The 18080-nt window shown below is 41.0% G+C and overlaps 1 protein-coding gene across 1 annotated transcript in view; it reads left to right on the top strand.

The window, feature by feature from the left end:
- Positions 1 to 18080, top strand: part of kcnh8 (potassium voltage-gated channel, subfamily H (eag-related), member 8) — a 150156-nt gene that overhangs the window by 16497 nt on the left and 115579 nt on the right. The window contains exon 2 of the mRNA XM_042332486.1: positions 6846 to 7079. Within this exon, the coding sequence (XP_042188420.1) occupies positions 6846 to 7079 (234 nt within the window). The remainder of the gene's footprint in view (positions 1 to 6845; positions 7080 to 18080) is intronic.

Raw genomic sequence — 18080 nt, forward strand, 5'->3', positions numbered from 1 at the left:
TTTGGAGATATGTGAACAATTTGTCATCGCTCACAATAGTGCCTTATCACATTAAAACATCTCAACGCATTTTATTTACTGCAGTAACTGCTTCTGTAAGCAAAGGCAGCAAACACATCCTCCAGTTATCATCTTTTGCTTGCTGACTAACTGGCTTTAAAAATACCTCTGGACTCAGTAGGAGAAAAAATTATGCAGATAGTTTCTCAGAAAGTTATTGATGCCTTCGCTACATCTTGTGCCACCATTTGTTGCAGCTCAGTCATTATTTCTCTGATTAGCCAGATTCATCTCCGGAAGTTATAATAATACTTATCCTTACATTTGATATACCGCCTTTCATGTTTGGAGATTGTCTCATAGCGCTTCACAGGATTTAATAATAATTACATTTGTTATAGTCTTTCATATTGGAAGGTGTCACAAAAAGCCTCACAGGATATACTGTACAGTGTAGTGACTGCGTATATTGTGGACAAACACAATAGCCAATTTGCAAACAGTGATGTCACACAAATGTCCACGAATGAATGACAAATTCTATTTGGGGGATTGTTGGCCAAGACGGTGGGAGAACTCCCTTCTCTTTTTAAGGAATGTCATGGGATCTTTAATGTTTGACTGATCAAGTTTAACGCCTCATCTGAATGACGGGCATGTCCATCCATGAAGCACACTCCCAGCACTGCATTGAAATGTCAGCTTAGACTACATGAGTTCCAAGTCCCAACTTGGAAACTGACTCAAAGACGAGAGTGCTACCAACTGAGCCAGGCTGACATGCATGTGGAGACGCTGAGGCTGAGGCTGACCAACAAGCCTGAAGAGGTGATGATTGCCTGCTGGACAGCTATCTATATGGCCACTGTAACAGGAAATGGCACTGCACAAATGGATTATCTTAGTGGGACAAGGAGGATGTGGTAGGATATATATATAACTGAATAATTTTTAATTTATTGGTTACTCAGTAACAAACAACAACAACAAAATGACATTTGTATAGAACCTTTCACATTGGGAGGATGTCCCAAGGCGCTGGACAGACAGAGATTCGGACCCGAGCTTGGGGTCAGGGTCAGGGAGTGTGGAAGGCAGGGGGGAGAAGCAGGGAGATCGAAAGCACGGTCGAAGAGGAGGGTCTTGACAAACAAACAAACAAACAAACAAAAACAGTGGTTTAAGGTGTAGTCTGCATCTGTATTCTGTAAATACATTGTGTGGAATATTGAAATAAAAACAGAAGTTGCTGGGAACACGCAGCAGGTCAGGCAGCATCTATGGAGGAAGGAAAGTGAGTTAGTGCTTCAGGTTGATGATCTGTTGTCAGAACTGGGGGATGTTGGAAAGGAGCAGATAATGACAAGCAGAGAAGGGGGTGTATTATTATTGTTCCTGGCCACATTTTTGAAATACATTGTTGCAAATCAACTTTGCTCACGCCTCTACCTCCACTCCCGACTCAAATCTCTCCATTTCAGTTTTTGCCCACAGCACAGGGACAGCATTCATCAAAGTAACAAATGGTGTTCTCTCTCCGTGACCAGGGCTCCCTCTGCCTCCTCATTCTCCTGGACCTCTCCGCCACATTCGACACAATCGATCATGCCATCATCCTCCACCGCTTCTCCTCCCTTACCCACCTTAGTGGAACCGCACTCACATGGTTCAAGTCCTACTTAACAAACCACCAATAATACATCTCGGCAAATGGTTTTTCCCCCACCCAAGGTTCCATTCTTGGCCACATTATTTTCCTTATATACATGGTTCCTCTTGGCAATGTCATCCGCAAACATGGGGTCAACTTCCACATGTTTGCAGATGACACCCAAATCTACTCTTCCTCCTCCAGCTGCAACTCCCAGTCCACTGATGTCCTGTCAGCTTGTTTGACGGACATCAAGGCCTGGATGAGCGCAAATTTCCTGCAGCTGAATATGGACAAGATGGAAGCCATACTCCTTGGCTCCCATCAATGTCTTCACTCCTGCGAATCTAACCTCCTCAATCTCCCTCAGACTCACCGAACCAGTGCGCGTGCAATCTGGGCATCCGGTTTGACCGCCAGCTGTTCTTCCTCCTGCACATCCGGTCCCTGAGCAGGCCCGCCTTCTTCCACTTCTGCTACGTTGCCCACCTCCATACCTCATCCCAAATGCAGCTGAAACCCTTGTGCATGCGTTTGTCACCTCCCACTTGGATTATTCAAATGCCGGTCTCCCCAGCTCCACCATTCAAAAGATCCAGCTCACCCAGAACTCTGCCCCCGCATACTTACCCGGACCAAACTCCATACCCACATCTCACCAGTTCTGGCCAGGCTCCACTGGCTCCCCATCGCTGAACGGATCAACTTCAAGATCCTCACACTCGTGTTCAAATATATTCACTCCCTGGCACCTCCTACCTCTCCAACCTCCTCACTCAGTGTCTCCGCTCGATTGGCACTGGCCTCCTGCTCCACCATCCCACCATCCTGCACCCTCCACCCCACCATCTGAGATCGCGCTTTCCCACTCTGCCACTTTTAAGCGCTCGGAGATACTACCCTGCCTGGAGGGTGCTATTTAGTTGTTGTAGTTGTGTTTAAACAAAAACAATATACGGAGACCACAGATGCTTTTTCTTTGAAGTCAGAATTTCACGTGAACATTCAATGAGATTTCCAAGCATCATATATTTTTCCTGGAACAATAATAGCTTATCCTGTGTAAATTCATTAGCTACTTTGTATAATTTGCAAGTCGGTGTTAAGGCCAATTAACTAAACCTGTCCATTGATTACTAAATGGCTACTCTATTCATGCTCTGAGAATTTACAAGGACAAAATAATCTTTTCTGCCTCTTTGATCTTAAACAACAAAGACAACTGCATATTAGATGGTTTCCCAAACATTGCTGATATATCACCAAAAGCTGACCAAAAGCGGTCTCCAGACTCACACATCACAAGATCATAAGGGAAAATAGTTTGAAGATGAGACTGGTTGAGATCAAATGAGCCAAATAACCTTATTCATCTGAGCTTTCCTTGTGATCTTGTGAAGGCAGCAGCTTATGGACAACGAGAATGTTACTGGAGAATGTTAAGATAGTAGTCATGTGTTTCACCCACAAAATTTACAGTTAATTCACTTTACAGTATATTCTGTGAAGCGCTTTGAGATGCCTCGAAGACGTGATGAGGCATTTTATCAAATACAAGGATTATTATCTGTTTAGTATAACTTGCAGTAATATGCACACTTAGATGAATATAATATGTGAAGTAATAAGTATATATGTTCTTCCATTCTCTGACTACTATATACATAAAATATAATGATGTATAAATATTGGTTCCACTTAATCTGTATAAGGAAATGATTATTAAACAATTGAACTAAGAATGACATGTATATGTATCCTTAACGGTCACATAAAGTAGACAAGAAATTATCTTTAATATCCAGCGATCTTAGTTTGTAAAGAAGCCCTTGAATAGTATTTTTTCAAAGGCCTTTGACTGTCCAGTTCATTCATATAGTATTATATATAGTATTATACATATGTTGCAGAGTGGCAGAGTAAGTACTCAAACACCATCCACAAATGGGTCCAACATGCAATGCTAGTAGCACTCTAGCAATATAAACAATTAAACCTGCTTCTGAGACTCCTCATCACACACAATTAGACTCCACATGATCAAGCAGTAAAAATCGCATTGCATGCAGTCAGATGCCAAATTGCACTCAATTAAACAAGGTACTTTCAATCAGCAGTGCACATTCTTTTAACCTGAAATTGCACCAATGCCTTTAGCTATTATATTTTGTTCGTAACAATGCCTTGGGACGTCCTCTCAACGTGAAAGGAAATTTGTCAAATAAATGCAATTTGTTGTTGTTAGTTCCTGAGGAAAGTGAGTGTGCAGGAGCTCAACATCTGAGGAGGGAAAAGGTTTAAGGCCTCTTGATATTTATGTCCAATGAATATCAGTGTTTTCCTAAATGGCTATCCTGGAAATGAATAATCAAGTTTCGAGATAGCAGAAAGGATTTGGTTATAGGACATGAGGTCCAAATCAACTTTTTTAGCTTCTCACCTGTTTTTTTTTAGAAAGTCCAAGAATCTTCCACAGTTCTGCGCAATTTTATCCTTAAAGTCAAAATGTCCTTGTATCCTAAAGCCAGATGGAATTTTTGGTCAGCAACTTAAAAATCCATTTTAATAAAAAATACATGCATTAATTAATGGACAAAGCTGAGGATAGGATAATCTCTGAAAAATGTTTTAATGTTGCATAATTTAGTACCTCTTCAATTTAATAATATATTTATAGAAAATATAATCATTGCTTTGTGGTGGAATGATAAAAGTTTTAACAGTTTATATTACAGTACTTTTTTCCAACCTTTTCCTATTCGCTGACTGAATGAACTAATCATTCTTTATCTGTCTTCAAAGATCACAAGGTCAGTGCTTGAGTCGAGCAGTTAATAAATGCAATTATAGGATTCTTCAACAATAGTTGCCCTGAAATGAAAACCTACCTTAAGGCCATTAATCAGGTGAACATCTCCTTGGCCTGAAGCTGTTGGAAATGTAATGTTTTAAACCTCAATTCCCAGAGGTTCTATTATTTTTATTTTTATATATTATATTTCCCAGGAGAATTAACTTTTGTTCAAATATGACCATTTCAACACAATTCTATTATCAAAAAGACAACTATGATTATGAAACACTAAAAACAAATGGGATCATTGATTGTTTTTGTTGCCAGTCCTATTCTTTTCCATTTTACTATCTAAAAGGCACTGATTCTTGGTCAATTAACAACAATTACTTGCATTTATATAGCACCATCATGCAGGGCAGCATCCCAGAGCACTTGTTTGGTTCTATTGGCACCATTATCACTCTCGTGTCTTGTCCAAGTGGCCGTTCTTTATGTATGAGGCAGCGAGTGTCTATCAGCAGCCAAATGGAACACAGAAGGCATCACGGCTGAGCCTGATCCTATCCTCACTCAATGTCACAGATTGAATGTGACGCGCTTGACAATGGAATATCAGATTCTAGTCAACCCTCTGTGGTGACCTCAGTAGTTCAGTTCCTACAACTGGGAGTCCACAGTACTCCAGGGCACTACTGATGACAGACCAGCCAGCCTGGCTCATTGGTAGGACTTAGAAGGGCAGATTGCTCACTGGGACTAGGAATTCTTCCTACTCAGTTCCTGCGAACGCTGAAAGCCAAAGCCCTAATATATAAGGTGGTCCTAGCTTGACAAGCAGTGGAAAGATTGCCAAAAAGTGCTCTCAATGCCAAATTGGTTAAGCTCTAGTGGTACCCCAACTCACACTCTAGTATCTTCAAATCCTGACTCTTGCCAATCTGCACCTAATACTTCCCAGATTTAGGGAAACAAGGTCTGTCCCTCCACAGAGAGAGTGGCACACCAATCAGACACAGATAAAACTTCCATGGACAAGTGGTATACATATGTGGAACTCTCAGTATGATTTGGATATCGTTAAGCAATAGGATTCCACATGTGTCAGACCTGTCTAAACCCCCAAAAAGAGCAATTTTAGACATATGTCATTGGAAGATGATCAGGAGCAGAAACTCTATTTGATTTTTCACTCCCTATCCCAGGGACTGGAAGAAAGATTTTAATGCCCAGAGCTGCTACCATGGTTGAGATCAGCAAAGGTAGTGTGAATAGCTTTGTGGATGTGTGACTTTGCGCACCACAAGCCCATCAAGGGATCTATGAATACTGATTCATTAATTCACCTTATTCTGAACATTTCACTTTGATAGTATTTTGAAATCATTCATTTCATGATTATATTTTACAATATACACTACCTACTTTATTTATGGTTTAAAATAGTTCTGGATCAATTTCTATGCAGTTGCAGGTTTCGGTGAGGATGCTGCCATTGATGTGTGATGTTATTCACACAATTATGATCAATTCCAGTTCATTACCAAGAGATTCTGTGACCAGTTTATGTTATAGGCCTCTGAATATTCTGTTCCTTGCTAAGCTTCACAAATGTTTTGTAAATAATCAGTGTTCAAAATTGTTTTTTCACAGATCAAAATGATTGCTTTCGTTTCCCATATTGAAATTGCTGCCACAGGGGTACAGCTATTAAGTTCACCTAAATCGAGTGCTTTGAGAGTGCAATAGAGAAAGTAGAGAAAACAAAATGACTACAAAAATATATTATTGAGCAATAGCAATCGCCAAATATTCTTTCTGTGGGCTTCTATTTAAGGTAGCTTGAAAATACAACTGAGATTTGGTCAATAAATCCAATAAATTATCATGTAGATGTAGTATCTGCAATCCTATGTATTGTATGTTGTTTAGACTAGCTGGTCTTTCAAAATAAATAAATAAATTATTTGGTCACTCAATTCACGACTGTTTGTGGGACTCTGATGTGCGGAATTGACTGCCATGTTTCGCCCACAAAATATACAATCAGTCCTCTTTACAATACATTCTGTGAAGCACTTTGAAGCATCACGATGACCTGATAAGACACTATGTCAAATGCAAGGATTATTATTAGTATTGGTATCTGTGACCTAATTTACTGTATATTGTTTAGACTAACTGGTCTACACCTGTGAAGCGATTTAACAGCAACAACAACAACAACAAGATTCCATTTATAGAGCGCCTTTCACGTCAGGAGGACGTCCCAAGGCACTGTACAGTTGGGTCAGGGCCGGAGCAGGGGGGAAATGGTCAGGGTGAGGGGAGGGAAGGGAGTAACAGGCAGTAACCAAATCAACATTCCTAATCTATTGTCTTTTCTCTGTTCTTTTATAGACAGTAATTTTATACTTGCAAATGCACAGGTGGCGAAGGGATTCCCCATAGTTTACTGCTCAGATGGCTTCTGTGAACTCACTGGGTTTGCCCGGACTGAAGTTATGCAGAAGAGTTGTAGCTGTAGATTTTTATATGGTCCTGAAACAAATGAACAGATAACTCTTCGAATCGAGAAAGGTTTGGATGAAAAGACAGAATTCAAAGGAGATATCATGTTTTACAAGAAGAATGGTAAGCACACCTTCCTGTTAAGTAAAAATAAATCATGAAATGTATATTTGTATTGATAACCCATAGTTATCGGGCCTTATGTTCGCTGGCATGAAGAATCAAAAATAAATTAAATCTATCATATAAGAACCATTGCTTTGTCCTACTGTCTCAAAGCATAATTTTCTGTTGTTTAGGTTTAAGCCATTCTGTGACATAGAGTATTTGAAGAGAGACTCGCCAAAGCACCATCACTAAGCATCGAAGTGGTTTCACTTGTCTTTTAAATTAGCATTCTAATTTTCTCAAGAGCTCGCCCACATATTCCATTTGATCCCATCATTGCATCTTCTTGCTCTGATTTTTGAAACATTCAATGATGATTCAGAGTGACGTAGTGCTACTTAGAGCTTGGGTGCTCCTCTAACTTTCAATGCTGCATCAAGCATTTTATTGCAAAATCTCATTTCAAGGATATACTGATCCTCCCCCCCCCCCCCCCCCCCCCCGCAACCAGCAGTTCAGTTGCACATTTCATCAGACTATCTTCTATTATAGTAATGCATGTTTTTTTTAGTAATACTTTCGACTAGGTGATTTACTTGGTGAGATTATATTAGAAGCTATTTTTCTAATCATTGTGAATCCCAAAATGGTTGCATAAAAATGATACATTTACCAATTCATTAACACAAATCTTCTAATCTCTGGTAATGCTTGGACTTTGTTTAATTTTATACCTGTATTCTTTAATTCTGTGATCCCACAAAACACAAATCACACACTTTAGAGTGTATCCTGTGAAGCGCTTTTGAGATGTCTCGAAGACGTGATAAGACTCTTATTAAATACAAGGATAATTATTATTATTATAATGCAAGTCAGATAGCTTGCTTACTTATATATCTAAATACATACCTCTCTTCAAACCATAATTTTAAGATTTTGATTATGTACTCCTTTAATGTTCTTGTGTCCAATGAAAAATAAGTTCAGGCCTGCTGGTTTCTCTTTAAACGTTTAAAGAAATACATATTGAGACTTGTGTCTATTTGATTTATATAATTTATGCAAAATAACTTACTCATGTCATAGCAGTTATAAATCATTTGGCTTTATCCCCCATAAATTATTTACTCCCTTCCTTCGATTGCACGATTTTTGGTGTTCTGACTTACAACTGATACAAGGCCTGGATGAGTAATAACTTTCTGCGGCTCAATGTCAACAAGATTGAAGCTATCCTGTTTGTTTCTCACTAGCATATACATTTCCAGCTGCTTGCTTGGGCTGAAACGGATGGTGCTCTGTTTTGAAGCACTTCAAGATATTGACTTACACAAAGGGCACTGTATAAATGAGAATTGTTGTTGTTGACATTTTGCATGACCCTGAGCAGTGTCTCAACCTCCATATCCATTGCATATCTGGAACTCACAAGTCTCTGCAGACAAGTTTCCTTGTCCCTTTTACCACCATTCAGTAGGTTGTGGGTTCAAATTCCACATTGGATCTTGAAATGCATATAGACACACCAATGCAGTGGGGTGAGCTGCATTGTTTTAGCTGCTGTCCTTCGGTGAGACTTTACACCGAGACCCTGTCTGCATGTTCAAGTGGACGTTAAAGATCTCATTGCACCATTCAAAAAGAGAAGGGAATTTCTCCTGGTGTCCTTGTCAACAATTCCCAAATAAAATTGGTCCATTTACTTCATGGCTGTTTGTAGGACATTGCAGTACACAACATGGCTGCCCCTTTTGGCCACAGTCACTACACGTTACAGTGTATCTTCTGAAGCCCCACCATTGGCGGGAGAGCCTTCAGCCACTCTGCCCCAACCTCTGGAATTCCATCCCCCAGTCACTCCACCTCGCCCCCTCCTCAGCCTTCTTCAAGTCCCGCCTCAAGACCCTCCTCTTTGAGCATGTCATTAGCCACCACCATTCCCCTCCCCTCCCTTATCCCCCCCCAACCCCAGCTCAGGTCTAAAATGCTGTGCTCTGTCCAGCGCCTTGGGACGTCCTCCCGACGTGAAATGCGTAATACAAATGTAATCTTGTTGTTGTTGTTGAACCACTTTGGGATGTCCTGCTGACGTGAAAGGCACTTTAGCAGATGTAAGGATTATATAAGGATTATTATTTTGCCCCCATTCACTGAAACTCTGATCTGCCGCTCTTTGACTTGTTCCCTCCCCTCTTTCCCTGCAGATGGCGGGAAACTGGCCTGACAGTTCACCGCCAACTGTGGCTCGAACATCTCCACAGCTACCACCGTTCTTTGACACGCGCAAAAACGGCCTCCAACATCATCTTGGAGGCTAAACACAACCCTATAATCCTTTTTTCCACCACTCACTACCTCCTCCGTGCCCCCCCTCAGGCCTCCTCAATCTTCATATCCAATGCCAAATGCGAGGAGGTCATGGACTTCTTTTCTTCTAAAATACTCAACATCCGCCAGGCAGCCTCATCCACCTGCACCTTGTCACCCACCACCACACCCTCTCTGTCCCCCTCACCCTCCTTATCATCTGCTCCTACCACCACCCCCATCTTACATTCCTTCCTCCCCATCTCTCCCTCCTCCCTCTCACCCACCATCAGCTCCATGAAACCCACCACCTGCTGCCTCGACCTGCTCCCCACCAACTTACTGGTCACTCAGCTCCCCCTCCTCTGCCCACTACTGGCTGACATGATCAACAAGTCCCTCTCCTCCGGATCAGTCCCTGCCTCCCTCAAAACTGCTGTCATCACCCCCCCTCCTGAAAAAACCCTCCCTTGATCCCTCAAACCCCAGCCACTACCGCCCTATTTCTATCCTGCCCTTCGTCGCAAAAGTTCTAGAATGCGTTATTACCAATCAACTCCGCGCAGACCTCTCCTCCCACTTCCTCTTCAAACCCCTTCAGTCTGGTTTCCGCCCTCCCCACAGTACAGAGACTGCGCCCACAGTACAGAGACTGCGCCCACAGTACAGAGACTGCGCCCATAGTACAGAGACTGCGCTTGTGAAAGTCACAAACGACATCCTCTCTATCTGTGACCAGGACTCCCTCTACCTCCTTGTCCTCCTGGACACCTCCGCTGCGTTCGACACAGTCGATCATGCCATCCTCCTCCACTGCCTTTCCTCCGTCATCCACCTCAGTGGGACCACACTCGCCTGGTTTGAATCCTACCTCACGAACCGCCAGCAGTCCATCTGCACAAAAGACTTCTCCTCCGGCTCTCACCCGGTTACCTGTGGGGTGCCCCAAGGATCCATCATTGAGCCCCTCCTCTTTCTGACCTACATGCTCCCTCTTGGGGATGTCATCCGCAGACATGGGGTACACTTCCACATATATGCAGATGACACCCAACTCTATTTTTCCACCTCTCTTTGCGACCCCCAGTCCCCTGATGTTCTGTCAGCCTGCCTGTCAGATCTCAGGGGCCGGATGAGCACAAACTTCCTTCAGCTGAACGTTGACAAGACGGAAGCCATACTCTTTGGCTCTCGTCAACGTCTAAAATCTCACAGCTGTCACCTCCTCCACCTACCCAACCTCCCCTAAAACTTTCCGAACCCGTACGCGACCTAGGCGTCAGGTTCGACCCCCAATTATCCTTCCTCCCCCACATCCAGTCCCTCACCAGCACCGCCTTCTTCCACCTCCGCGCATCGCCCGTCTCCGCCAATACCTCTCCCCAAGAGCCGCTGAAACCCTGGTCCATGCCTTTGTCACCTCTCGGCCGGACTACTCTAACGCCCTCCACTCCTCTGCAAACCCCTACCTCTTTGACCTCCTCTCTCCTCAAAAGAGTACCCGTTGCCTTTGTTCCTCTGAGTCTGGCCTCCTCCTCGTCCCCTGAGTCCTCCGCTCCATCCTCGGCAGCCGTGCCTTCAGCCACCATACCCCGAGGCTCTGGTACTGCCTTCCTCCCTTCCTTCGTCTCGCCCCCTCTCTTCCTATTTTCATGTCTCTGCTGAAGACCTTTCTTTTCGACCGCGCCTTTGGTCACCTTCTCCCCCCTCCCCCTGGTTTGGCCCTGGGATCCGTTACTGTGAAGCGCTCTGAGACGCCATCCGGCGTGGAGGGCACTATATAAATCCAAGTTGTTGCTGTTGTTGATAGCTCTCATCCCCAGCTTAAGTATCCATCGAACATTATTAAATGCTTTGTGACATCCTCCTGACATAGAGAGATGCTATATAAATGAAAATTGTATATAAGCTCAACTAGTTTCCAATACATAAGAAGATCAAAATTAAGACCCTTTGTCTTAAAATTCTCCACTGTTTTTTCCCACCATTAATTATTCGGTCTTCGTCAGCCCTACATTATAACCTGCACCCTCCTCATTTCAATTCCTTTAACCCACCATCGATACCTCTGTCCTATGGAGCTCTCTTCCAAAACAACTGTCTTGTTAACTCCCTCCTTGGCTTCAGAAACCTCCTAAAAACAAACCTTTTTGACCATGTCTTTCGCCAATATCTTAAATGTCTTTCTAAATTTTGCTTGGTGTCCACCACTATCTTTGGTCAAGCATTTTGAAATGTTCTTTCACGTGAAAGGTGCTGTATAAATACATTTTGTTAGATGGAGGAAAAAACATAGACTATGCAATGAATTCTCTATGTAAAGTCTAAATTTTCTTCTGGGAGTGGTCATAGAAATTTACATTTTATTACATGCATTCTCATTATTTTGTTTTAAAATATTTTTAAATGTGTTGTTTTGAATAATAATAAATGTGTTTATGAATAAAATAACCCTTGTTCAGGGTTAATTTATGATTATTATTTTCACTTCTGAGACGAGACATACAGTAATTAATTTGTGTCTTGTAAATTACCTTTTCATCCCAATGTGTGGATAATATAATTGTATAATATAATTATTATAACAGGTTACATAATATAACTTCTATTTGTACACTATTATGGAGAGATCCTGGAAGAATAAAAGTCACTTTTCCATTGATACATCAAATTCCATTGTTTCTCAATAGTCTTGAACTAAGAAATAAAAAAAAGAAAATATTTGTTTTTTCAATCAAATTCATACATTTAGTGTTAATATTTCTAACATTTGAATGAGTTGTCCATTTCTACAAACCAGTTTTATTTTAGTCAGACCAAAAAAATGAACCTTAATGGAAATTGTATAAATCCCAGGTCTTGGACTGCTGTTTTGTCATGTTATTGTGACAGTTAAGGAGGTGCCTATTACAGATACAATAATTCAGTCATCCAGTCATACTACACCTTTCAGTAAAAGTTGCTTATATGCATTATATATTGGAGCTTTTTTCCACCCTTGTAGTTTAGAGGCATTCACTTTTTTCCAAGTTTGCCTGTGAAACTACATGCCGAATATAATTTGAGATCTAAATTAGAATTCAATTGCTTCTGGAAAGGTACAATTTAATTCAGCTGATGATCGAAGTCTGATGGCCTGCACTTCAAGAATAATAGAATTGTTTTGCCTTTACAATGTGCAATTTAAAGTACTTTTTTTAAAAAAAGGTTGCATATGTCCTTCCTTCTCATGTCAGCAACTGAAATAGTTTATGCCAACTATATGGTATGTAAATTGTCTAACTTCCATGGTGCTCTATGGGCCAGTCTTCAAAGAATTCCATTACTCTTTTAGTTTTTTGGTTATATATTACTTGCTGATTCTGTCTTCTGAGCTGGTGTCTGTGTCGGGGCAATGTGGTGCTGCATTATCCCTGGCACAATGAAGATAGGGACTCCATAAGATCACAAGATTGGTTTGGATGAAGAAGGCTCTTTGGCACATCCAATCTCATCCTTCCAGAAATCCATCTTACCATCAGCAAATCACAGCATCAACCTGCTTCATAAATGCGTCCAGCTTCCTGGCCTCTGCCACCTTCCCTGGCAACTTGTTCCAGTCATTTATTATCCTCTGAGTAAAGAAAAACTTTCTGGTACCTGTCCTGAAATTGCCATTTACAATTCTAAACTTATGTTCGCTTGTTATGTTGACGTTTACTAGAAAAGCCATACCTTGATTTCTTTGTAAACCACCTACATTTTACTTATTAAATTTCTACTGAAGTTTAGACCATACCCTTTCTGGGCATTTTAATCTGAAGGATTTAGGGGTGCTCATCCCAATAACAGTGATGTACATCTTGACTTGTATGGAACCGTAAATGTTCCAGAGAGATAAAGCAACATCTATTAATGTGGGATTAATTACAAGATCGTTGAGTAATTAATGTCCTTAGAAAAGCCCACTGTGATTAGAAATCCAATTGCTGACTTTAGAGAAATGTATGAACATAAGATAATTATTAAAGTTATTTTTCTTGAAATGTAAGGTCCAATTTAAAACATACATTTCAAATTAACTGGAGACTGTTAAGCACAGTTATGATTTTCGTAGGTGTGTCAGACTCTCAGTTGATCAAAAAGGAAATAACTATTTTAGAGAATCTTGTTATAGATTTATCATTATGAGATAACAAAACAGTTTATGTGCCGTTTAAAGACTCAATATTTATTTTTCTAGTCTAGTTTCTTATTTTTCATTGATATTTATGCCAGAAATGGAGAAAAAAATACGTTTCCAATGCCCCTCCCCAACTCAAACAAAAGGTTATGCTGAAGATTTAGAAACCTATTTTAATGCAAAGCTACAACACTCACGTGACAGACAGTTGAAAGCTGGGGCAAGATGATGCCAGGGCAGAGTGCTAAGCTATTTTCTGAACTGTTATGCACTTACAACCAATCTTCTACCTCTCAGAATTTCTGTTGCAACAGTTTCAATCAGTCATAAACAAAACAGGTAGCTTTCTTTTTAAATAAAACATTTCTGCCATATGCTTCCCCAGTGGTGCAGTGGCTGCTTCCAGTTATTGTGATTGTTCTGCTGATTCCAGTTGTTGTTGAAAATAGGGCAGGATAGAACAGTCAGATTTCTGTTTTTGCTGAAATATTTTTTCAGAAATACCACACCACACTCCTTCAAGGGTCACTCCAAGTTATAGAGACTGTTTCAAACAATTATGTACCTGGTGGTGCTAAAAATAATAACAATAATAATAGAAATGAATATTTATTGAAAACAGCAACTTGTGTTTATGCCAGGAACTGAGATTATAATTGGCAAATAACTGAGTAACACTTTAGGGAGTGGAGAAAGTGATTCACAAATGTCACCCAAATGAAGCCTTTGACTTAGTAATGTGCGTTGAAGACTTTTTTTCATAGCCCCATTCACGTTGGATTCAATCCAATTCACGTAGAACTTTGGATTCAGTTATGATGATTGATGCTTATACCCAATGGTGCAACATTCTTAATTTATGGAAGTCTATCTTTAAAAAAGCACATTGCGATCAGAAATTCCATTGCTGACTTTAGCTTGGGTATCCAACCAGCATGTCAGTGAGACCTCTCAAAGCACCTCACAAGACACACTGCAAAGTGAAGTGACCATGTATTTGTGGGTGAAACACGGCAGCCAGTTTGCACATAGCAATGTTCTACAAATAGCTGGAGGGAGCATGAACTGGTTCCCACTTAGATATCCCCAAATTGTTCATCAATAGAAACACCTAGTTGAGTTGCTATGAAAATGCAAGCTATTTACTTATTACAGCTGTGACAATTGTCAAACATTGTAACATGATCCAAAAATGCTCCCTCGAGAGTTCCTGGCTGGAGGCAATTATAATAAAGACAGATGTCTCGCAAAATTATTTGGGAGAGCCCAGAGAGACTCGAAGAAGTGAAGCAACTGTGTCAATGGGCAACAGCCAAATCCATGCTTCAATAAGCCAAGAAGTACTCTAACTTTGGATTTGAATTTCTGCTTTCAAGAGACAGAGTCTCCAGAGGATCAGAGAAGCGCTCACATCTGCCTTATAGTTTCTAAGTCTTCTTTGACAATTTGGACAAAGTCACATAAAATCAACTTTGGACTGATTTTGGTCCTGGGAATTGTCACAAGATGCTTGATAATTTGAAGTGTACCTGGTTACTGAGCTGCCTGGTCCCCATTCAATAGATTTTCTAACCATCAGCAAAGGTTATGAGGATCCATGTGCAAAGTTTTTAGCTGCTAATAATTCTGGAACTCCCTATCTCGTGTCTCCAACTCACCCCTAATAGGGCCTTAGGACGTCCTCCCGACGTGAAAGGCACTTTACAAATGTAATTTTGTTGTTCCAGAAGTTTTTTGATTATTAGGTAGAATTTGCAAAATTTTATAAGAAATTTCTTATGTGAGTTAATCCCATCACCCCTTTCCTCGCCAGGCTTCATTGTTTCCCTGTCTTCGAATGGATTGACTTCAAGATTCTCTTCCTCACATACAAATCTCTTCATGCTATACCACCTCTCGGACTTGACTCATGCTAAACTCCTTTGCCCGGACAGTCAGCTAACACTGGCTGCTCAACATCACTGCATCAGTATCTGTGACTGTGCTTTCAGCTACTGCACCCCTAAATTCTGGAACTCCCTGTCTCAATGCCTCCAGCTCACTCCCTCTTTAACTTTAAATCCACCTGAAGACCTATCTCTTCCACCTCTCCCTTGCTCAGCATCCAACCTGCTATTGTACAGCACTTCGAGGTGCTATCCTGTGTGAAGGACACTATATAAATGCAAGTTGTTGTTATTAAACCCTACAATACCTTGACATCAGAAATAAAGGATCATGAAGAAGGACCCAGGAGAGGTTCATATGAAGAAGATATTCAAATTCAGTCAATATGATGTCACCCTTCCCAAATGCTGTTCAATACATTTTTTTTCTATTTCAACATCCTGCGGTTTCTTAAATCATCCTGGCCTCAACTATTCTTCCTGATAACCTGTGTGTTTCATTTACTAATCTTAAAGAGCATTAATGTTACTACGAAATAAATACTACTGTGTATAGTTAGGTCCAGAGTTTGTCAGGCAAAAATGGTTGCATTATAATTTTGTTAGAATTTTTATGCGACACTTGTGTTCACTGTAATTCAAGCAAAGTATTAAGATTATGATTATGGATTGCCTACCATATTGCACAATTTCCCCTAGAGCTCACATTGCAGGTTTTCTCAGTTTACTGCTAGCAACCCTAATGCATTGAAACATGCTGAGAAAATGCAATCTGTTCTGTTTGAGGGAAAACAGGATTTAGCTTTACTTTATGTTTACAAATTTTGCTTCTCAAGGACAAAATGAGCAATGCTAAAATCTGACACAGTGATAGAATAACTGATTTATACATTATTTAAAGCTAAGAACATTGATTCATAGAACAAAGAAAACACCATTATTCTCACTAGTTTGCTCATCATTCATGACTTCTTTTACAACATTTTTCCATAACATAATTCATATTCCTTTACCACTTGCTGGATCAGAAATATAATCCAGTTTGACTTTGTATGCTGAATAGTGTACTGAATCTTTACGCAACACACCTGGTAGTATTCTCCTTTATGGATCCAAGCTCCTAGGTCGCAGCAAAGATTGCAAAGTCCTCCAGCCCAATTGCAAAGTTGAGGATCATGCAGTTAGGTGGATTTGTGGCAAACATGGGAAGTGGCTGCATGGAGGGAGGGCTCCAGTCTACACTGACCTGTCACCGAGCAACCTGGAGGTGGAAAGGGCTTCCATACAATTTCTCCATTTCCACTGTTCAAACACATCCCTGTACAGACAATGACTGTTCCCTTGTCATTCACCCCACACTTGTTTCACCTCAGAAGTCTAGCAAATCAAGAAGTGTGGTTCATAGCTTAGGCGGACACTCCAGTAGAGTGCTTCAGCTGCACTTCATTGTCAAAGATTCCATTCATCAAATGAAACTTTAAACTGGGGCCCTGTCTGCTACTCCATGGCCCTAATCAAACAGTGAAGGGAATTTCTCTCTCCTGGAATCCTCTCTCGTTCCCCCAAATAAAATTGGTGACTTACTTGACCACATGCCTCTTTGTAGACATTGCTGTGTGCACATTGGTTGCCACAATCAATTACAAATAACAGTCACTACATTCCACAGGAAATATTCAGAAGTGCTTTGAAATGTTTCAGCAACATGATAAGGTGCTAGATCATTTGCAAGGATTATTAGGATTATTAATGACTCTTTGTTCTAACTGGAACCAGTTCAGGCAGTTTTTGATAGTCCACAATTTTTTTATTTTCCACTGGTGCCGAAATGTATCAAGCTTTGTGGGTGATCTTATATTGGGGTTTTGCCATTATAACCTCATCCCCTACCCTCCCTCATTTGTACGATTTGAATGAGATCTCATTTATAGTGTATTACAAATGCCCTCTCCCACAACTCTTTCAAGGTCCATCTCACTCCAACAACAATTTACATTTATACAATTTGTATAGGGTTTAACGCCCTTCATGCCATTAGCATCTCGGAGCACTTAGCAATGAGGTGGTTTGACATTAAGATGGAAAGAGAGGGGAGGTGACTGAAGGCACGGTCAAAGAGGAAAATCTTCAGATGTATTTTTGAGACAGGCAAAGAGGCAGCAAAGTCAGAGGATTAAGGCAGGGAGTTCCAGAAATTCAGGGCATAGCAGTTGAAATCATGACCGCCAATTGTTGAGCGGAGGGAATGAGGGACATGCTGCAGACTTGAACCAGCTGAGTGAAGCTGACGGGAGCGGGATGTGTGAATATCATAGATGTAGCAAGATGCCAGGGCATGAAGTGATTTGAAAGTGAGAGGATCTTGAAAGCAATCTGTCCTCAACAGGGAGCCAGTGGAGCTGGCAAGAATTAGGGTGATGGGGAAGCAGAGCCTGGTACAAGTAAAGACATATGCAGCAGAGTTTTGTTTCACTTCCTCTTTGATTATCTTTCCTCTCCCTAACCCCTTCAGCTCCCACCTGTGCCAAGTCAGGACTTTCAAATTCCTTACAACAACAACAAGATTTCATTTATAGAGCATCTTTCATTTCGGGAGGACGTCCCAAGGCGCTGGACAATTGGGTCGGGACCCGAGCAGGGGGGAAATGGTCAGGGTGA

This window comes from Callorhinchus milii, unplaced genomic scaffold, assembly GCF_018977255.1.
Source record: "Callorhinchus milii isolate IMCB2004 unplaced genomic scaffold, IMCB_Cmil_1.0 Scaffold2, whole genome shotgun sequence".
In the NCBI taxonomy this organism is placed as follows: domain Eukaryota; kingdom Metazoa; phylum Chordata; class Chondrichthyes; order Chimaeriformes; family Callorhinchidae; genus Callorhinchus; species Callorhinchus milii.